A 23,135-nucleotide genomic window follows, 5' to 3' on the forward strand; every position below is an offset into this window, starting at 1 on the left:
CTCTCTCTCTCTCTAGAGAAATAAGACAAAAATAAGATAATAAAACAAAAATCACAGCTTGTCTTGTTACAGAGAAACTGCAAAGCTTAAACACATCTGTTCTGAAGACTTTCCTGTGGTGGAAAAACCTGCTAACTGATACAAAGCCCTGACACTGGAGACTCCTTTCATGACAGTTAAATAAATGTCTTGTTACAGAAAACTATTATGCGATTAGACATTTTTCTTTGTTAAATAACGTTTCTTCTTCTCCTCCTCCTCCTCCTCCTTCTTCTTCTTCTTCTTCTTCGATTATGTGAAGCATCCACTTTACCTGTCCCTGTGAATTAGCTGTTGCTACAACACGAAAGGATAAGATATAGTTGCTTGGTCATTGTTTTGGTACATTATTCTGTATTAATCTGTTTTTTAATAGTAATAGTAAGTTTCTAAAGATCTAAAAACACATAATGTAAAAATGTGAACACATATTGTTTACTTTTTTTTTTTTTAAATAAGCCTACTATTTTGTCCTTTAGAGAGTAGTGTTTATGACAAAAGCTAAGGGTGAGAGAGATTTGGTCGTTGATTAGCTAACTGTTGCTAGCTAGTGTTTTGAACTCGGTTTCCCAGGATGCTTTGCTTTATTGTCTCGTTGCTCGGGTGATATATGAGAGAGAGAGAGAGAGAGAGAGAGAGAAGGAAAGAAAGCAAGCAGGCGCTCTCTACTGACAGAGGAGGAGAACAGAAATCCCAACGGCGCAGCAGCGGCTGGAGATAACGTCAGGATGAAAATAAACAATATGTCGCACCGTCTCCGTGTTTGGAAACACACTCTTACGCCGTGAATACTGAAGGTACGTGTTCACGCACAGCTGAGTGTTTTATTAATACTATTATTGTTATTATTGTTGTTATTATTGTTGTTATTATTTGAGGGATCCGGTCCGGAAGACAGGGAGCTCGAGCGCATCCTCGCGCCTGCACCTGCCTGCCATAACAAAGCTAACAGGCTAACTGCGCAGGAAATGTCTAAAATAAACCCTTGTGCTTCATGTATATATACACCAGTACGGGTTTAAAATATATAAATATAAATATATACATCTCTCCCACACCTATTTGTTATTATCTACGTATCCAGTAAGAACAGCGTTATTGTTGTGGCTTTACACTAGTTGAGTTGTCGAAATGGTTGTCATTGGTGATGAATGTGACTTTCCCTAACGGTCGTGTGGAAAATAACTGAACCCTTAACGTGGATTAAACACGGTTTCTTCTTCTGCATGTCCGCAATGCAGCTGCGGTTCAGAAAGGATGTGCCTTTGGGCTTTTCCCCACAACTGCGCAATATACCGTTTAACCGTTTAACCATTTATATCGCCGTGTATGCAAATGAGGTCATGATTTCTGACCAATCACAGCTTTAGATTTGGATTTAGAATCTTCTCGATTCGTCATGGTGTTTCTCTACAATCTGAAATCTCAATCTGAAAGTTTGTTTTCTTGTGACAAATTTTGTATTCGTAGCTTTTATATTTCAATCATTGTTTAGGAATTTTCTCAAAATATACAACGTTACATTTCTAACTACATACGGAATAAAACGCTCATGCTCGTGCTCTTACAGGAAAATAATCAACGATAGAGTGGTGTGATGAAGCTGAGTCACTGCAAACACTACAAAGTTGATTCATTTCCAATAACCGCACACCCTGAAGTGTTTTACTCCTCTTATACCACAGCGGTTTGCCAGCAATCGCGATTTTTGATTCATTAATGCACGACATGTTGTACTTTTAACCGTTTATAGTTACATTTAATGTTATGGAACATCCGTGAAACCAGTTAGTTCCTGTTCTCACTTACGTTATAGCAGCTACAAACAGTCATTCCCTCACTAGCCTCTCTCTTTTGTTACTGAGAAACCACAAACTCCTCTGTCATGAAGACGGGCGGAATTGTCACTGACACTGGAGACTCCTTCCATAAGTGTTAAATAAACATCTCCTTAATTAGTGATTATAGCTTATTTTTCACACAGTTTTTAATCCATTTAGTATTAGGTTTAGATTTTGTCAGTTAGCTGTTACCATAGAAACGATCACGTTTGTGAACCTGTGTTTGTTGCTGCACTACTGTCAGAGCTGCTGTTATGGAAAATGAATCAACACCGTCTGACCAATCAGAATAGAAAATTCAATAACGAGGTATAAACGTTGCTAACATTAATGTAACACAGAACTAATTTTGTCTATTTTTCTTGCTCCGTTGAATGATAAAATTTATTAAACAGTATTGTTTACTTTCAACAAATAATTCTGCACGAACATAGAAAAGTTAACAGCAGGTTTGTTGTTAAAGGCTCACTTATGAACATGAGTAACTTATCAACTTTGCCCGGGCAGATGGGAAAGTAAATGCAGCTTGTGCGTTTTTTTCATGCTGATCGTTTGTCATAAAAGCCTAAGATTTTTATTTCTGTTCTATTTTATTGCTGAACGCGAATGTCTCCAAATCAAAAGCCTTGTCTGCATTCAGTCTCACAGTTACTGCCTCGAATATTATTTAGGTTACAAAGAGTCCATCTAATATTAATCTGAGTCTGTGTATCGCATACAAACCGTGTTTGAGCTAGTCTAAGGAGACCTGATAGCACATTTTTGATTCTCTTTGCCGTACTTCTAGCACAACACTCCTTATTTTTGCCTTCTTTAAGTATGTTATAGTACGAGTGAAAATAAAACTTCTAACCAGCTTTGCTTTTTCACACGGAAGTCTGGCAATAATATCTAACCCATGAACACCAAAGTAGGAAACCGTACATCTCTTCTTTCTTCCAAATCTCTGATACGAATCACGGTAGCGGCGCATGTCCCAGCTGTCAGTTTCACGCCAAGTGTGACGAGCTGCGTCAGTATGCCAGTATACCTGGACTTGGAAGCGTAAATTATCATGCTGATGATACCAAGTCCAAGTGATTACCACAAAGTATCGACCTGAGTCGTTTTAAAAGCTTATACTTACTGTAATTTATTACACACTCATCTAAACAGTAAAAAGCTCATCGTTTGTCACACACAGTGTGTGTTAATCAGCCTCTAGCCTTCATCACTGTCTGTTTCTGTTAGCTGGAGATTTTTGATTTTTCTCTCTTATAGTTTTGGCTTATTTTCTTTCTTTCACTCCTGAAAAGTCAGGCGCAAATTGATGTATCACTGACTTCAAGCAATAGCCAGAAATTTGGGGACGTTTGGAAAGTCAGGTCATGTGTGTGTCAGTATATGTGTGATATGTGTGATGTGTGTGTGTGTGTGTGTGTGTGTGTAAGCAATGCTTTCAGACTTTCCTCTGGTGCTGTAGCTCATTGATTATTAATGCTGAAGTGGAAATGCAGCATGGTCTGAGAGAGAGAGAGAGAGAGAGAGAGAGGGAGGGAATCTGTCTCTAGGGCATGGACATAGATAGACCAAAGCTCAGCAACTGAGGATGTCGTGATAGAAAAAGAAGGAGAGATAGAGAGAGAAAGCAAAAAAAAAAAGAAACCCGAGAGGTGGTTGAGTGAAAAAAGTGGTAGAATTTCTTTTTTTTTTTTTAAAGGGAAAAAAGTTGAGGGAACAAAGGTGGAGAAGTGAAGAAGAAAAAAGGAATGTGGTGAAGATGAGAAGGAGCAACAAAGAAGGTGGAGGAGGGAAGGAAAAAAAGGAAATGGAGAGGTGAAACAACAGAAAAGGAGGTGGAGAAGTGACTGAAAAGGAGGTGAAGTGATGGAGTAAATAAGGAGGTGGAGAAGTGAAGGGGCAAAGCAAGAAAAGTAGAGGAGTGAAAAAGGTTCAAAAGAGAAGGAAAAGGGAGGTGGAGAAGCAAAGAAATAAAAGAAGGTGGAGAGGTGAAGAAGCAAAAAAGGAGGTCGAGAAGTGAAGGAGCCAAAAAAATTAGGTGGAGTGAAAGAATGAAAAAGGTGGAGAGATGAAGGAGTAAAAAAAGGAGGTGGTGAGTTGAGGGAGCAAAACTTAAGGAGGAAAGAAGAGGAAAAATAAGTGGAAAAGTGAAGAGGCAAAAAGGAGGCAAAGAGGTGAAGGAGGAAAGTGAGGAGGTAAAAAGGAGGCAAAGAGGTAAAAAGGAGGCAAAGAGGTGAATGAGGAAAGTGAGGAGGTAAAAAGGAGGCAAAGAGGTGAAGGAGGAAAGTGAGGAGGTAAAAAGGAGGCAAAGAGGTGAAGGAGGAAAGTGAAGAGGTAAAAAGGAGGCAAAGAGGTGAAGGAGGAAAGTGAAGAGGTAAAAAGGAGGTAGAGAGGTGAAGGAGGAAAGTGAGGAGGTAAAAAGGAGGCAGAGAGGTGAAGGAGGAAAGTGAAGAGCTGGAAATCGAGGCAGAGAGGTGAAGGAGGAAAGTGAAGAGGTAAAAAGGAGGCAGAGAGGTGAAGGAGGAAAGTGAAGAGCTGGAAATCGAGGCAGAGAGGTAGAAAGGAAAGCAGTGTAGCTGGAGAGTTCTGGGGCTTGTACGTCCTGTAAGTGGGTGGCAGGTTGCATTTTCCTCCATCAGATGAGAACAGCATCAGATCAAACCAGACACCAGCATCAGCGCTTTAACATTTCAGCTACTTCACAAATGCTTCCTAAGGGAGCGAGTGAGTCCAAGAGTTCAGCGTTTCAGACTTACGGTAAGTGGAGCTGCTGCTCGTGGATGACAGTAATGATGGATTTGATACTCGGCCTGTATGATTTTATATGATTGATAGTAGAAGTGTGCTTGCTGAAATGTGCTTTGGCTTAACCATTGGCTTAACATTGGGTTAAAAAAGAAAAGCAATCCATAGTTTAATAATTAACTAGTGAAGTTGTCCTTGTGTGTATTGCAGGCTCACGAAGCCAGACTCACTCTCTTGCTTGAGGTGACTGTAATGTTAGCACTTCACTTTTTTAATTAGACATAAATCTAAGTAACAGATAATTTCCTGCTGGTTTAAATTACACCCCAGTGCCTGAGTGCCAGTTTAACCTAAGCTGTCTAGGGAATGAACGTGTTGTCTGCAAGCATGCTGCAAGTTCTACAGACATACATCGACATCTTGACATTTTACGGTGTACAGCTGAGGAAAGGTTTCTGGCACTCTATATGCATTTCTCAACACAAAGTAGACGCTTAATTGCAAATTCTGTTAATCAAAATGATCATAACGTTGAGCACATGACAGGATTTTCATCACGTGCCTCTCCTAGAACAGACTATTAAAACCGAACCAACGGTATGCTTGGATGAAGAGGATGATGAAGATATGCAGATCTGTGGTCTGCATATTGTGTTACAGCTGTTGGCAGTGTTTTTTTATGGCCGGTCGAGCCAGTCAATTTTTAAACGATTTCTATAGGCAATAAGTGAAGCTAATAGCCAGAGCGCCATTGGTGAATCACTGTCCCCTGGGAGCCGTTCGGGTTCTCTCTGCAACATAACTGCTAAATGTGATGACGCCATGGCTGGTGATGGGAAGACGCTTGTGTTTCAGGAAGCGCTCGGATGTTTTACCATCCAGTGTATTGGATATCCATCAACATCAGGAGCAGCTGAGCTCACACACACACACACACACACACTTACGTCGTACGCAAATGTGGCTCATTAATAATAGAGTCTGTCTGCGCCGTCCCTCTGTCTCTCTTACTGTTCTAGGCTAATGCAGGTCATCATGCGTTAGCCGTTGCTTGCGTTACTCAACACCCTTCACATAGCATAGCATTTACTAATAAGTTTGTGTGTGTGTGTGTTACTTAGCGGTCATCAGAATGAGATCAGATGTTTTATTCATGTTGATGATGTAAGAGAGAAAAGCTACCGAACGAAGTCTGACCTCAGCTGTTGCACAAATGAGAAGAGTGTGATTATGTCCCTCAGAGGCACAAGAAAAGAACACTTAGCGTATCTCAGAGTGTGTGTATGTGTAGACAATGTCTTTGCTTCTTGTTGGTCCTTATTTGAAGGTGACAGAACGAAAATGTAACACAGCAGCTGTGAAGTAAGCACAGGGAGTGATAATGAGATGAGGATAGATGAAAATGGAAAGAGGAGTAAAAAAACAGGGAAGCAATAATACCAATTTTTTTTTTTCATACATTATCGTTGTCAGAGCCCTGAGCACTGGTTGATACACAACCCTGATCTGATCCGCCCAGTAACTGAACCTCAGTATCAGATAGATCTTAAGCACTATAAAAACCGAAGTGTTTACAGTACTCTAGCACTTTCTGTTCTTAATCCCCGCAACCTCTCCAGGAAGATTTAACAGTGAATTCTGGAGTCCCAAAATCATGACCTATTGTTACAACCTGATACTTGTCTTTCCTGAGAAAGGCTGCCTTTGCCGAGAACATTTATGGGTACAGGGCCAAACCTCACTGTCCCTGCATGATGCAATAAGTTGGGAGTACCTTAAGCCTAGGAATGGTGGTTATCTAGGCCACTAACCAGAACCCACATGTGGTGACATGAACATCCTTGCACTTTTTTGTACCATGTTATGGTACTCAGCCATAATATTACCATAGTTCCCTAACACTATTTACTATATTTGTCCAGTCTACTCCATCAGCTAGATCTCAGTTTACATCTTTGGACCTTGATGTTCTGGCGTAAGTTTTGTCCTCAAATCCATGTCCTTTCGTAGCCTAGAGATAGAAACAGCCACCTCACATGGTACCCCTCACATGGCCATTGCCTTCACTGCACTGTTGGCATACCTCTGCTGTATCCTCCCTGTTGCATTGACGACTGCATCTTTCCAAGGCATTGCTAACTCTGCAAAGTAGAGAAAACACTGAGAGCTGGACCAGAGCATTGAGTTGGGTCTTAAAGAGGTGAGACAGCAAAGAATTGGCATTACCCCGTCTCAAGCTGCTTCTCAGTTTCCAACCCTAGTTGCTGGTGGGCGCTTACACCATGTCCAGCACCCCTTCCCTGACAAGCATCTTTGGCTGCAGTGGGTTAGGTGTTTTCAGTGTGCAGAGCATTCTTGATTGTTCTTTTAGCTACAAATGTTGGTTTTCGGGTGTACCTTATGTCATTCATTGATTACCCCACAATATCTCCAGAAAATTGTCTTAAAATGGCTTCCTATGTATTTGTCTGGTCTCTAGCAGGCCAATGAATCTTTCATCTGAGGCACATATTGGTGCCTTGCTGGTCAGGCATAAGGCTTTCCCTCAAATTCCCATGTCCCTTAATAGCCTAGAGGTAGAAGCTACCAGAAAACCTTGACTACATCTTACACCCACTGGTTACATTCCTTCCCAAGGCTCTCTTAACTCTACAAAATATATAATGTGCAGCAAGCTGGACCACACCACCAGATCAAGTCTCAAGCTGCGTCCAGTCGTCCAAACCTGGTCGCTGATAAGCGCTTAGTCCATCCCATCTCCCCATCCCTGACAAGCATCTTTGGTTGCAGTGGGTGAGATTATTCTGGGAGGCAGGTCATTGATGGTTGCTCTTGCATGGTTTTAAGAGATTGATCTGATTGTGCCTCCAGGTGTAGCTTCCTTTGAAAGAGTCTGACTTTTGATACAGTGAAGATATGGTTGATTCTGAGAGTAGCACACATTATGAATCTTCCCCTTCCCCTGATTCAGATTCATTGGTGAGGAAAGGATGTCATATGTTGCACTGAGCAGGAAGCGGTTTTGGCTTGTATCTCTCTGCCATATGTCCTTCCAGCTGAGCTTCCTTCTCTTCACGCTTTCCCAGTTTCCCACTATCCCTGTCCAGCGTACTAGACAAACATGGTGTACCTTGCTACCTCTTCCAATCTGCGCAATTCCGACACAACCAGCTTCCTCTCCAGCGAGGTTACCTTGTTCCAGCACCATCTGTTTTTATCCATCTTTAGCAGTCTCTTTCCACCCTTGGTGCTGTGTATGTTCTCACTGCATAATGATAGTCTTACAGGGTCACGTAATACCTATTATTATTATTATTATTATTAATATTATTAATCAAATACCTCCTACCACCCCACCTTATATATACTGGTATGTTGGTACCCAAAAATCTACATCTTAAGGAGAATTGCAACCTGTATACCGGATCAAACGTTATACCACTCACTACTACACTACTGTAAGAGCGCATTACTATGAGCAGCTTGTCACTAGCTACCCGCAAACATATCCTCACATAACCGTAAAATTAGCCCGTTCTGCCGTCTGTCTGTCTGTCTCTTGTCTCTCGGCTCCCCTCCTCCGCTTCTGTAATTCTCTGAACATCCAGATGTGACACATTTATTAGATTTCATGATCAATATTAGAGCGAGAGCGTAAGGATGGAGGAGGATGATCCTCACTGAATTATTCAGACTGCAGGAGGTTTAGGCCTGATTTAGAGCCTCTAATCAACCCCACTCATGGGATAAGTGCACATTTATGTGATTGAAGTGTGTAATAATTTGATGATCCTTTGAAAAGCTTTGCATCAGTTTACTAGACTGTAGCACAGACTAGATGATCACATGGATGTGTACTGAGGCTTCATGTCCTTTGAAACTTGCCAATCTTTTTGAGTTTTTTGATATTAGACTGCAGTTTTTTTTTAAATTAAATTGCATTTGTTAATTCCGCTGCAGAAGCATAATAGGCCAGTCAGTTATTAAGTCTAAAATGTATAGTGGAGCCAGTGAAGAAATTAATGATGTCTTCTGGGATGGAGAATTTCAGCTTCATTTAGCTAGTAACCTCAGTAAACAGGATAACTCACAAACTAGCATTGTAGCAGACCGGTTTAAGCATGACCTAGCTAAGTCCCGGCCTAACGTCAACATGGGTGGGAATTCAAGGAAATATAACTGCCCTTGCTTTCTGGATGGGAATGAAGGCCTTGACGTGGTCTCACTCAGATAGAAGCTAGCCACTGTTAAAATAAACCCAGTCATTTTGTTGGTACGATGGTTGATATGCTGCTTTTGACTTGATTCAGAAGTGGGATATCGGAGCTCGGAATTACGTAACTGCATTCGAGCTAAAAAGTTCTTTTGTTTGCTATGTCCGAACACGGAAAGCTCATGAACTTGCAACAAGCTAACCAGCTATCGTGAGTGACATAGGTAGTAACTTTAACGTTGATGTATTTACCTTCTCAAAACAGTGTGATAAGGTAGTTTGTGTATGTTGATGATCTGTAGCAAATACTATTATAGTAGACGGCTGACTGTCTGAGCAGCCATGTTGATATGATGTTATGTGCTGACCACGGTGTTGGGTGACTTCTTCCCAAAATTCCGAGAAGGAATTCCAAGTCGAGGGGGAGTTTTCTTCGTTTTTTCTTAGTCAAACATTCCGAGTGAAGAGCTGCAGTTGAACGTACTCGAACTGGGAGTGAAGGAAGTGCCTCATTAACAAGGTGTGTGTATGATGTTCCTGCTTGTGAGAATGAAAAGTTGGTGCTCAGGTTGTGTGTTGGTGCAAATGAACAAGGTTGAAGTCTTATTTTAAGACTGCGTCACAGGAGATTCATAAAGATTGATTATGCGGAGATGCAGTTTACTCCCTCTCTCCATCTGTAACCAGCTCGGGGTGATGGCTCTCCAGCTGCTCCTGGGCCCTGCTGCTATTAGACCCCTCTTTTGTTTTCTTTTTTATCTCTTTTTCTGTCTTCTGCCTCCTCTAACAAGCTGTAATGCTGTCATTAGCTATTCATGGGTCTTTGTTCTGAAAGGCAGGATGATGATGGGGAAGAATAGTGCTATCAGGAGAAAACAAGGCTGCACTTAGTGTGTGTGTGTGTGTGTGTGTGTGTGACCTGCTTATTATTCCATCAGTTCAGAATTGCTTTTGTCCCTGATTCAGCCATGTTCACACTACATTTGCCCTCCAAATGAAGCTTAAACACACACACACACACACACACACACACACACACACAATGTACTTCCTCATGGGAAGTTATCCTCAGTGGTTATGGAGGATAAGTGTGAGTTTAATCAGCTGGTTTAGCAGGTTAGCTTTTAGATGAACATCCATCATGTAGACAGATTAAAACATAAGGTGATCAAATTACATTGCTAAAAGATTTCTTTAAACATCTCATCTCTCTCTCTCTCTCTCTCTCTCTCTCTCTCTTTCTTTCTCGGAAAGTTTCAAAGTGCATTAGAGAGGAATAGACCAGTCACATGTCCACTCATATTTAATGAAATTAGAATTATTATTACTAACCAAAGGATATCATGTGATCTAAAGGATATCATGTGATCTAAATTTTGCCACCTTACCTCAGGAACTACGATGCGTTATGTTTGTTAAAATTGCCCCGCCCATTTTTTTTAATCGCTTATATCAATCATTTATATCAATCATTTATAATTTATGACCAGTTATAAACACTACACATGATGCAATTTTGAAAGGTATTTTGAAAGGTATTTCAAAGCTATTCTAACTTAGACACTCTGTTTCTTCTCACTCGATCCTGTCACAAAATATGGATCACAATATATAGGATTGCTAACAAACTGCTGACAAAATAAAGTGCTTAGAAGCCTAGAAAACTGAGTTTGATACATTTATGAAATGTCCACAAAAATAAATTGTATAACACTAAGAAGAAGAAACATCAGATCTGTCACTTCAAATCAAACTCTGTGACTGTTATTAAAAATATTAAGGTATCTTAAATATATTGCAGTACCTATGATATCATAGAAAAGGATATTGTGATATAATTGATCAGAGTATCAATATTTCATCATCATATTGTTCAGCTCTGCTTGTCACATATCACATCTACGCTGCACAGCCTTCACTGGCTTCCCAAAAATGCTTGCCCTGACTTTGACCTTCTTCCTTACCAACCCACCACACCTTCAGATTCTCCACCCCTGATTGGCTCACTATTCCATCTAAACTGTACACTATATGGCCAAAAGTATGTGGACACCTGACCATCACACCCTTGTTGAACATCTCATCCCCCTCTTTGCTGTTGCAATAAGCTCCACTCTTCTGCGAAGTCTTTCCACTAGATTATTTCCACTAGCATTAGTGAGGTCAGGCGCTGATGTTGGGATATCGAGGAGGTCTGGAGAGCAGTCAGTGTTCCAGTTCATCCCAAAGGTGTTCAGTGGGGTTGAGGTCAGGGTTCTGTGCAGGACACTTGAGTTCTTCTACACCAACCTTGGCACACAATGTCTTCATGGAGCTCGCTTTGTGATTGTGATTTTGGGATTGTCATAGTAATGGTAAAGCTCTCTAGAACAAAGACGTTCTAGACAATTGTGCGCTTCCTTACTTTGTGGAGCACTTTGGGGAAGAACCACATGTGGATGTGATGGTCAGGTGTCCACATACTTTTGTTCAGATTGGGTATATGTGCTCAAAATCAAATCTTTCAACTTCAGAGGTCACTATTGTAACCAAGCATGAAAGTGTATTTGCCTGCTGTATAAAAGTCTGAGAAGAAAATCCTGACCTTTCGTATGAGAAGCGGAGGGAGAGACAGGCAGAGCAGTGAGCAGTTTGTGCCAGTAAGGAACGTTCCAGCATTCTTCATCTTTTAAAACATACCTGATTTCCCAGAAGTCTGCTACAGTGTCCTTAACCTTATTGATACTGAAGATGATCCTTTTTGAATTTATTTTTATTTGATTAAGTTGTTTGTGTTCTACAGTGATCACTCGTCCTCGTATTTGATGATTATTGATGTCTTTTGGTTTGAAAAAAATTTCTCTGAGGCTATAAAAAAAATCTATGAGGCTGTCCAAACTAAGGTACCTTCTTGTCTGGTAGAGATGACATTTGTTTTTAAAATTAGCAAAAGTTTGTCATGTCATTCTGTCCATTCATATGGCAGCAGTTTTATTTCAAATTGGAAAATAAACCCGGTTGAAGGTGTTTGATAATAGTTGTAAATAATTGTAAATAATGGTGAACAATATGGATTAAGACTTTTAATGTATAAAAGTGACTCTTTTTACATGCATGGGCAGATACAGACAGGCTGACACACACACACACACACACACACAGAGGAAGGAGGAAGGTCAGTTCAAGACATAATGACTTTTTTTTTTCTTTTTTTGAAAAGCATCGCCTGCAGTCACCATCGACAGCCCACATCCATAAGTATTGGCACCCTTGATTTTCACGTGTCCTGCACACAGCACTGACCTCAACACCTTTTGGGCTGAACTGGACCACCGACTGAACCCCAGACCTCCTCACACAACATCAGTGCCTGAGCTCACTAATGCTCTTCTGGCTGAAGGAACACAAATGGAAAAATATCTTTATGGTTAATGAGCGTAATCTCGCCCTGAAAATCTAACCTTTACTTTAAGTACATTTACACTAAAGCCCTTATCAAAATATACTTCTTAATAAAACTGTGTGTCGCAATTATTGGCACCCCTGCATTTAGTATTTTGCTAACATAACAGCACTGAGTCTTATGCACCCACAATGCTTGATGAGACTGGAGAATCTGAGACATTCCTCAATATATCGACATTGTCCTAGGTATCGTAACACGATCTGAGTTTTTCAAGATGTAAGATCTTCAGAGATACAATGTTCTGAGTACAACAACATACAGTAATTGGAATCGTGAAATTTAAATCTTGAAACTAAGCAGATCTTCTATACTTGGTTGTAATAGCCCGATAGTCAAAAAATAATAATCTAACACTTGAAATGTAACTTTTAGTTTAGTCAGTTCAGACACATTTTTAGATAATGGAGATTAGAGATTAAATTAGATCATTTTAACAGCTTTTGTGGAGAAGTAAAATCTAAACAGAGAAGCAAAATCTAATGAAGGTCGTAACTCTGAGTATGTCTCGTCTTCTTCTCTCCCCCTGTGTTTGCAGCTTTGGTGGGCGTGTGTGATTGTGTGTGTGCTTGTGTGTGAGTGTGTATGTGTGTGAGCTGGGCATCATGGCCTCAGAGAATGTGACCTTGGAGAATCAGCTTCACAGTGCGCAGAAGAACCTGCTGTTCCTGCAGCAAGACCACGCCAACACGCTGAAGGGCCTCCATGCGGAAATACGCCGTCTGCAGCAGCACTGCACTGGTACACACACACACACACACACACACACACACACACGCACGTTTGTCTTACTATCCTTCTGAGGACCTTCCACTGACATTCTTATTAATGTAACTAATTAATGCTTTTGTATTTTTTATTTTTATTTTTTTTAAATAAATAAAAGCTGACATCTGATCTCTCTCTCTCTCTCTCTCTCTCTCTCTCTCTCTCTCTCTCTCTGTCTGTCTGTCTCTCTCTCTCTCTGTCTGTCTCACCCTCACAGATCTGACGTATGAGCTGACGTGCCGGAGTTCTGATCCGAACGGTAAGATCTCTCACACACCTGTCACACACACATTTATTATCTCTGTCGGTGTTTTAGATTCAGCCTTTGATGCAGAAGTTTGGACCAGGTTTTCCACAGTTCCTCTCTTTCCCCTTGTGCGGCTTCATTCTGGAAAAAAAAATTTTTTTTTAGTGTGTTGACTGTGTTAGTGATTAGTGCTGGTCCTCTGGTGGTCATTGAACCGGTTTAAACTGCAGTGGGCTGTAAATAAGGTTTTAGTGCCGCTGCAGAAAAAAGAGAGGGAGGAGAGAGAGGAGAGAGCGAGGGAGAGAGAGCGAGGGAGAGAGAGAGAGAGAGAGAGAGAGAGGAGAGAGCGAGGGAGAGAGAGCGAGGGAGAGAGAGCGAGGGAGAGAGAGAGAGCGAGGGAGAGAGAGCGAGGGAGAGAGAGCGAGGGAGAGAGAGAGAGATCAGGAAAGTAATAGCCCTCTGTCCCCAAACACATACATCACCATGGCCCTGGGCTGTAACCTGGCAACCAGCGGCCCACCCAGCACACACCCTCACACACACACACACACACACACTCACACTCCCATAGACACACACTTACACACACCCTCACACACACACAAACACACACACACTCACATAGACACACACTTACACACACCCTCACACACACACAAACACACACACACTCACACTCACATAGACACACACTTACACACACACCCTCACACACACACACATACACACACAAACACACACACACTCACACTCACATAGACACACACTTACACACACCCTCACACACACACAAACACACACACACTCACACTCACATAGACACACACTTACACACACACACACACGCACACACACACACATGCTCACCCTCACACACACATACACACACACACACACACACACACAAATACTCACACAAACACACACACACCCAGCACACACCCTCACACACACACAAACACACACACACTCACCCAGCACACACACTCACACACACTCACACACCCAGCACACACCCTCACACACACTCTCACACACACACACACACACATACATATTCTATTATGTTCTATTATGTTCTGTTCTGTTCTGCTGTATCGTGCTCCATTCTCTTCTGTTCTCTTCTGTTTTATTTTATTCTCTTTTTTTCTCTTCTATTCGGTTCCTTCGCACTCTCAGCTGCGACTCGTTTTCTTCGGTGTTTGAATGTAGGGTCGGTGTCAGCATTATCACAGCATTACTGTAACTGTGAAGTGTCGAATTAAATTAAACTTTACTGTATGATGTGTTCTTGGTAAAGATGTTTTTAGAGACAGATATTCTCCAGGCCTGACCGTGGGAGTAAAATCAGTACAATGTTAGTGAAGGCTTCAGCTCAGGAAGCAGTCCAGGGCTAAAGTAAAGCAAGACTAAATTACATTACAGCAGCACGGCTCTCTAAAGTGAAATAAAAAGCCTGGTGCACTTATATAAAGGGCTTTTAGATTTCTGCTTGCGTCAGTGTGATTTGCTGATATAACGCCTGCGTTTTGCTAATTTGATAGGTGTCTTCCTTGGTGTCTGATGCTATTTTTGTGGTTATAAATGAAGGCATCTGCATGTGGAACAGCACGACAGGGAGAGTGACAGCAAAAATCCACCGGTTTCATTTCTTACAGCCCAGTTTTTGGATGTTCAGTATCAACGTCATGACACATTATTACATACTGGACAAAATGAACTAAATTCAAATAAATGTAACAGATAAGAACAAACTACTCAATTATAGCTACTAAATGCGAAACACCATTATGCACAAAAAAATCATATAATTATGTGGACAAATAAAGTGTCTAACTAAAAACAAGAGATGAGGAATTAGCTGATATACAATATCCTGTGAGATGGAGAGAAAAAGCACACAATATTTCTGCCACGTACAACCTCACTCGCATCACGAGCTCTTTTCTTATATTTGTTTTTTTGCGCTGTGAAAAAAAATAGTCCCCACTATTTAGAAATTCATGTTGATTTTTTATTCTAAGCAGACAAAATGGACTCAGAAGCACCTGTCTGGAAAATTCGGAGTAATGACTGATTTTTAAACACAGAATGTGAGACAGGAACTAGCTCTAATCATCAGTTGTTGTTGTTGTTGTTGTTGTTGTAGAGATGGCACAGGAAATAAGATTACGCAGAGCTACACAATAGCAGCACTAATGCACATGGGATAATGTATTATCTGCAGCCTGTCCTGTCTGGGCCTCATCGGAGCCATCTCACACACACACACACACACACACACACACACGCGCACACACACACACAGCAGTCAACTGTAATCAGCAGAGGGATTTTAGAAATATTAATTGTTTCTTAGATTGGGTAAAAAACGTTTTTACACGTAGCACATGGTTCATAAGCAGCCTGTCACGAGACACACTTAATCGGTTTTCAGGATACGATGATGCACAGCCGTGATGTCATGTCTCCCAGATTCGTCTCAGACATCTTCTCCCACGCCCCCCTGAGTGTAAACGGATGACGCAGCAGAGAGTATAGAGGTGTAATTAAGTTTACACATGTATGTGATTATGCATTCATGTGATCAGAAAGGTCGGACAGAGAGCTGACCTCGTGTGTGAGTCACACCATTACGGCCACATGAGCTCATCCTGTCAGTCTCTGCTATTAGAATTAGAGAGAGAGAGAGAAAGAGAGAGAGAGAGAAAGAGAGAGTCAATATGTTGTGTGTTTGTTAGGGCTGGAACTCACAGGGGATCTTATAATCGTATTCGATTTCAATTCAGAGTGCCACAATGCCATTATTAATTAATTCTACATATAGCCTATGTTTTTTTTTGTTCAAATATAACCTCTTGCTCTTTTTAAATACATATCAGTTCCAATAATTATGGAAAATAATGTATTTTGAGAACCAAAAATGGACATTTGGATGTTAAAGATTGCGATATGTGTTAATTTTTTCAGCCTAAATTCCTCATGTTGCTTGATGCAATAAAAGAATTACATTAGTTAATATTCAAATGCACTAACAATACGCTAAAGTAATTATTATTAAAATGCAATTTCTAAAGCAATTGACTAGCAGATTTTTTTTGTTTATAGTGACATTTAACATTGACATTTAATGTCCACGAACCAAGGCAGTTCCAGTTCTCGTCGTTCCTTCACCAGCTTCTCTTTATTCTCTCTCTTGAGAGAGTTAACAAGTCAAAGAAATATATATAACACAGCTTGTCATGTAACGAATAAACCATAAAGCCCAAACTCCTTCGTCCTGAAGACTTTCCTGTGGTGGAAAACATTCTGACTGTTACAAAGCACTGACACTGGAGACTCCTTCCATAAATGCTAATTAAACATCTGCGTACAGAAAACTTCTCCATGTAAGCAGCGTTTTCGTTTATTATAAATTAGTTTTTAAACACATTTTTAAAATTAGTCTTAGATTATATGGAGCGCCATACAAGTGTATGTGTATGTGTTGTTACTGTAGAAAGATAATGTATTAGAACGAGCGAATAATATACCGTTATAGAAACTTAATCAACACCAATCAGAATCAAGAAATCGACAGTGCTGTGGTATAAAGAAGCCTAATGCAACACGTGTAGAAAAAAGACATTACAGAAAAATTCAGGAAAATTTGAAAACCAAATCTTTTAAATTAAAATGCACCAGATTTATCAATGTCTGTTGATTGTTTTTCCATTCACAAAAGCCATTAATGTAGAATCCCAGTTGCATATAGCTGAAGAATTAGTGTGTATTTTATATTGTATATTTGCTGCTAGTGTAGCCTTTAATTAGGACGTGGCGTTATGTATTTGCCTCATTTCATTGTTCTGTGTTATTTATTCAGTAGTGTTTTATAATTTCTATTCAATCTCTTATTCTCTTTTACTTTTTTATATTATTTACTTTCTTTTATTGGACTCATTCTTTATATGGCACAGTTTATACATTATGTAAGCATGTTATATAAATAAAGCAGTGTTGTTACAGGTTTATTTTTTCCTCCCCAGAGTGGACCCTATAGACAAAGTGGAGAGTTATTTAATGGGCGAGTGTCACACTGCAGCGTTCGCTGAGCGGCTCTAAGTCAAATAAGTGACTTTATACAGTAACAGTAATTTCATTACAGTTTTAAAAATAGAACGTAATCCACAGCATGCTTCGCCTCGATGTAAATACAGGACATATTTTATACAGTAGAACATGGCTAATCAAAATCAGTGCCATACTGAGATTGTGGAGTCGTTTAGATAACTTTTTTAAAATTGCATTTCCAGTCAGAAATATGATGCAATATAGATTTTAAAGTGTTGCAGTAGCTGTGATTGATGTGCTTATACATCATATTATGAGAACATTATTAGAGGAGATTATACACCGATCAGCCATAACATTAAAACCACCTGCCTAATATTGTGTAGGTCCCACTTGTGCTGCCAAGACAGCTCTGACCCATCGAGGCCTGGATTCCACAAGACCTCTGAAGGTGTGCTGTGGTATCTGGCACCAAAACGTTAGCAGGAGATCCTTTAAGTCGTGTAAGTTGCAAGGTGGGGCCTCCATGGATCGGACTTGTTTGCATAATCAGATTGAGATCTGGGGAAATTGGAAGCCAAGTCAACACCTTGAACTCTTTGTCGTGTTCCTCAAACCATTGCTGGACAATTTTTGCAGTGTGGCAGAACACATTATTCTGCTGAAAGAGGCCACTGCCATTAAGCAATACCGTTGCCATGAAGGGGTGTACCTGGTCTGCAACAATGTTTAGGTAGGTGGTACGTGTCAAATTAACATCCACATGAATGCCAGGACCCACATTTTCCCAGCAGAACATTGCCCAGAGCATCACACTGCGTCCACTGGCTTGCCTTCTTCCCATACTGCATCCTGGTACCATCTCTTCCCCAGGTAAGTGACACACATGCACCAGGCCATCCACATGATGTAAAAGAAAATGTGATGCAGACCAAGCCACCTTCTTCCATTGCTCCATGATCCAGTTCTGATGCTCATGTGCCCATTGTAGGAGCTTTCGGTGGTGGACAGAGATCAGCATGGGCTCTCTGACCGGTCTGCAGCTACGCAGCCCTATACACAGCAAGCTCTGATGCAGTGTGTGTTCTGGCACCTTTCTATCATAGCCAGCTTTAACCTTTTCAGCTGTTTGTGCTACAGTAGCTCTTCTGTGGGTTCGGAACAGATGGGCTAACCTTTGCATCAGTGAACCTTGGGTGCCCATGACCCTGTCGCCAGTTCACTTGTCCGTCCTTGGACCATTTTTTGTTGGTACTGACCACTGCATACCAGGAACACCCACAAGACCTGGCGTTATAAAGATGCTCTGACCCAGTCGTCTAGCCATCACAGTTTGGCCCTTGTCAAAGTCGCTCAGATTCTTACACTTGCCCATTTTTCCTGCTTCCAACACATCAACTTTGAGAACTGACTGTTCACTTGCTGCCTAATATATCCCACCCCTTGACAGCTGCCACTGTAACGAGATAAACAATGTTATTCACTTCACCTTTCAGTGGTTTTAGTGTAATGGCTGATCGGTGTAACTTTACATTTGGTATCCAGGCTAAACTGGAGAATCTTTCTGTAAATGTTAAATACATTCCTCCTTCCAGAAAACCTCACCATATCAACAATTGTGTGTTTATTTTTTTTAATTAGTCTTATTGTGCGAGCATCCTCCATACAAGTCTCTCTGTAACAGCAGCTATAACAGAACTACACCTTCTGACCAATCAGATTTGAGAGTTCAGCGCTGCTGTGGTGTAAAGATATTTATCAGGTATTTGTTAGGGTGTGAAAGCTTTTACTCCAGTATAAGTACATGTATCTGATTTGTAAATGGTGGAAGATGCGAGATTGCTGTTATGTATTTGCTAGTTGATTTAAAATGTGGCGATGCTCCCTCTTCACTACTGGAAAATGTAGTTACACTAATTGCTTGCTTCTGTGTGTGTGTGTGTGTGTGTGTGTGTGTGTGTGTGTGTGTGTGTGTGTGTGTGGAGAGCATAGCTGAAGGTCAGTAGAGGGTGAGACGCTCCTCTACACTCATATCGATTAGCACTGTAACAGGAGACAGCTCGTCTCTCTGTCTATGTCTCTCTCTCTGTCTCTCTCTCTCGGTCTTTTGTGTACATTTGTGGCCCCACCCTGTTTAACTGATACAGAGAGAGAGAGAGAGAGAGCGAGAGAGCAGATGGATAGAATGACTTTCATACTTCTAAAAATAGGCGACACATACTTTGTGTTAGTGTGTAGTGCGGCTGAGTGTTATATTTTGTGTGTTTGTGTGCTAGAAAAGCTGCTGTTCTGCTCTAGCAGTCGATTTCAAAATACATGTATTTCCAAGTTATTTGTAATAACAAGGATAAAAGATTATCTTTTTCATTATCATTATCTAATTCATTTGAAGAGAATTATTATGAATCAGAATTGAAGACACGTCTTTACTGATGTTAGACGTTGATCTGTTTCTGGGTCACGGGCTGAAGGACGTAGGAGGGTGGAGTTGAGGAGACGGAGAGGAGAAGGAGAGGTGATGAAAGTGGCTAAAGGAAGCATGTGTTTATTCAGGGAAGTCAGCACTGCCCTCTACAGGCTCAGTGTAGAAACAGCATCTTGTCTTTTCTAGCCTTTAAATGATGATGGATGTCAGGGGTTGGAGTGAGTTGACTATCACAGATAACGTGTTTTAAAGCTTAATTATGATAAGTAATTACATAACGAGTAAGGGTTGGGTAGGGTTGTTGTACCTGCTCCAATAAGATGTCTCCTTCTCTCTTCTCCTCACGTGCTTGTGAACTTACAGTATATTGGTGGTACAGCAGGTAGCATTGCCACCACCACAGCTCCAGAGTCTCTGGTTCAATCCTGAACTCGAGTTTCTGTGTCCACATGGGTTTCATCTGGGTTCCGGGTTTCCTCCCAAAAACATGCCAGTAGGTGAACTGGTGACCGTAAATTTCCCCTGGGTGTGAATGTGTGTGTGTGCATGGTGTCCTGTGGTGGTGGACTGACATCCCATCCAGGGTGTATTCCTGCCTCATGCCCAGTGTTCCCGGGATAGGCCCTGAATCCACTGTGGCCCTGACCAAGGATAAAACCCTTAGTGAAGATTAATGAATGAATTACTGTATATAGTGTAAATACAAAATTTTGGCCTTTATCCTCTAACAGAGGTCTGAAACAAACAAGAGAGAAATCTTGTCAAAACAGGTCTATAACAAGTAAAAAGTCGTTCGGGTTGTTGACTCTTTCCTGACAGTTTTTTTTTGGCATTTACGTGTGATCAGATGCAGAGGTCCCTGGAATTGTTATCTACAAATCCATTTAACTAAAGCGCTCATGAAAGTGTTCTACAAAAAGAAGGATTGTTGAAACGTTTATTGTCAGAATTCAACAACTGCACTATATAAACAACTGCACTATATAAACAACTGCACTAAATAAAAGTAGTAAAAGTAGTATTTCTACTTTTTTACACTATTTTCTATTTTACAGTAGTGTATTTCTTTAGGATGGTTAAAGTAGGGGAAAAGGGCATATTAAAAACTTTCTTTTCGTGTGTGTGGCAGACGATGGTGAAGCACGTTGCAGAGAGCTACAGCGTCGCTGTGAGGAGCTGGAGGAGCAGCTGAAGGCCAAAGAGCAGGAGAACAGCGAGCTGCTGCGTGAGCTTGAGCAGAAGAACGCCATGATCTCGGTGCTGGAGAACACGATCCGCGAGCGTGAAAAGAAGTACCTGGACGAGCTGAAGCTCAAGAGCCACCGGCTGGCCGTGTTATCCGGGGAGCTGGAGCAGCGAGCCGGCACCATCGCCTTCCTCACGGCGCAGCTCCACGCCACCAAGAAGCGCCTTCTAGAGGGCGGAGCCGCCTTCAAACCGTCCCCGCCAACTGAGCCTCGGCTCGACTCGCCTACCAACGGAGCCGGCAAGCAGCCGGACACACCACGCAGGCGCATGCGCAAGAGCCTGTCACAGCCGCTGCACTGCGAGTACACAGAGCTCTACAGGGTGGGCGCGGCCGACGGTCGAAGAATCGTCCTTAGAGACGCCACAGGAACGATGCCCGACCCCGCACCGTTCCTGCAGGCCCGAGACACGCCCACTAACGCCGACGCACAGCCAGTGCTACGCGAACGACCCCCTGTAATCCCACCCATCGCGTCCGCAACAAGCCCCGCTCATGCTCCTGTGCCTCCAAGCCCCAGGCAGCAACGAGGCTCCGCCCACATCGGCGTGGCACACAGGATTCATCACCCACCTGCAGAAGTGGAGACACTCGCTGTGGATCAGGTTAGCGGAGAGAAGGTGGTGCGTAAACCATCAGGCACTGACAGAACTGTTTAACACACACACACACACACACACACATCAACAGTGTCTTACACTCACACTGATTACAGCCAATACAGTATGAGCAGGACTGAAAAGAAAACCACGCAAACGCACACACTCAAACACACATACACAAGCAGTCTATAGAAATCACACTATATATCTCTCAATACTATAACACTGGAATAATTAATATAGCCACACAAACACAGCCTGAACAAAGCAGTTAAAACACTGGATGACACACACTGGGACATACTCTAGCTTCACGGGATGGTGGCGTAAACAAGAGAACGGATGTGTGCTGCTAATAAGACTTAACGGGACGGGAGAAAAGCATCGGCCTCTGTATAGCCTGCTGTTTATGCAAAACTGCGACAAGCAAGAACAAGAGGATTTTTTCATGTTCAGTATCACATCTTTTTTGGACATCGGTTGGAAACGAGTGTACGCATGCCAAATGTTTCACTTTCCTTACCTCATTTACACGTTATAGATTTGCTTTCTGTCATCATCTGGCTTGCGTTTTGTTTTTTTTTTGTCTTAAAACAAGCTCAGTATAAACAGCCAAATCTTGTCATCGCCTTTCATTATAGATGCATATTTATTGATGCGCACTGCAGTAGTAAAGCAGGTTTGCACTGTCCTTCTGCCTGGTCTGTACAGGTCGCTCACATTACTGTAGAATCCTGCTGCTTTCCCAAACTGTAACACATAAAGCAAGTGATAAAACAAACTGGCTTTGTGGATTTTTTTTATCTTGCCTATACCTGTACACTACAATACTTCTCTACATAGATTTTTTTAACCCTGTTATAAACTCCTCCTTAAACAATTTTTTTTTATTTGAATGGAACACAGTTCTGTATGTATCTTACAAAAACAAAAATGTTTAAAAAAGTGTTAAATCAAGGCTACTGCTGACTGAACAGATAAATCATCGTGCAATGAAGATTTATTAATTCGGGGTGACGTATTCAAAAATATGTTGCATTTTGATAGAAAGTTAACAAACAGTTTTTTTTTCTTTTGTGAATTATTTTCTTTCAAATAATTGATACTGAGGAATCATGCACAATATAACCGGCGATATGCTAAAAAGTAGCGAATTGGTCAGCTCAGGACAATGACATCGGTGCGGCATCTTAATCAATCTTATCTCGAGGAATGGATTATTTATGGATAAAATTCTGAACAACATTAAAAGTGAGCTGGAAGTGGAACAGATGAGTGCTTGGTCAGCTTATCCTTCCAACCACAGGCACAGTTTTTACTGGAATTAACAAAAACATTGGCATTCTTTTATTAATTTGTCATATTCAAAGTAGTAAGATTAAATAATTTATATACCTCGCATACATTGCTCGTGGCTTCATTAAGTTTAGTGTGTGCACTACATAAAAAAACAAAATGTGCAATAATAAGATGTGCTGGATCAAGTGCTATTTTATAAACTGTTGAATAACGAG

The 23,135-nt window shown here is 41.3% G+C and overlaps 1 protein-coding gene across 2 annotated transcripts; it reads left to right on the top strand.

The window, feature by feature from the left end:
- The first annotated feature begins 594 nt into the window (after window positions 1-594).
- ccdc92 (coiled-coil domain containing 92) lies at window positions 595-22,402 on the top strand. Of its 2 annotated transcripts, XM_053236191.1 has the most exons (6): window positions 595-836; window positions 3,580-4,294; window positions 4,376-4,637; window positions 12,819-13,021; window positions 13,266-13,307; window positions 20,903-22,402. In XM_053236191.1, exons 4-6 carry the CDS (start codon window positions 12,886-12,888, stop codon window positions 21,676-21,678), a joined length of 954 nt encoding a protein of 317 aa, XP_053092166.1. In that variant the 5' UTR covers window positions 595-836; window positions 3,580-4,294; window positions 4,376-4,637; window positions 12,819-12,885; the 3' UTR covers window positions 21,679-22,402. The 2 variants fall into 2 exon arrangements, with proteins under 2 accessions (XP_053092166.1, XP_034162206.1); XM_034306315.2 differs by lacking the exons at window positions 3,580-4,294; window positions 4,376-4,637 and having other exon boundaries at window positions 599-836.
- The last annotated feature ends 733 nt before the right edge of the window (window positions 22,403-23,135 follow it).

Source organism: Pangasianodon hypophthalmus, chromosome 8 (assembly GCF_027358585.1).
Source record: "Pangasianodon hypophthalmus isolate fPanHyp1 chromosome 8, fPanHyp1.pri, whole genome shotgun sequence".
Taxonomy (NCBI): Eukaryota; Metazoa; Chordata; class Actinopteri; order Siluriformes; family Pangasiidae; genus Pangasianodon; species Pangasianodon hypophthalmus.

Coding starts and splice junctions, on each gene's coding strand:
- ccdc92 (XM_053236191.1), top strand. CDS start 12,886: ATGGCCTCAGAGAATGTGACCTTGGAGAATCAGCTTCACAGTGCGCAG. Junction 13,022..13,265: donor TCTGCAGCAGCACTGCACTG/GTACACACACAC, acceptor TCACCCTCACAG/ATCTGACGTATGAGCTGACG. Junction 13,308..20,902: donor CCGGAGTTCTGATCCGAACG/GTAAGATCTCTC, acceptor TGTGTGTGGCAG/ACGATGGTGAAGCACGTTGC.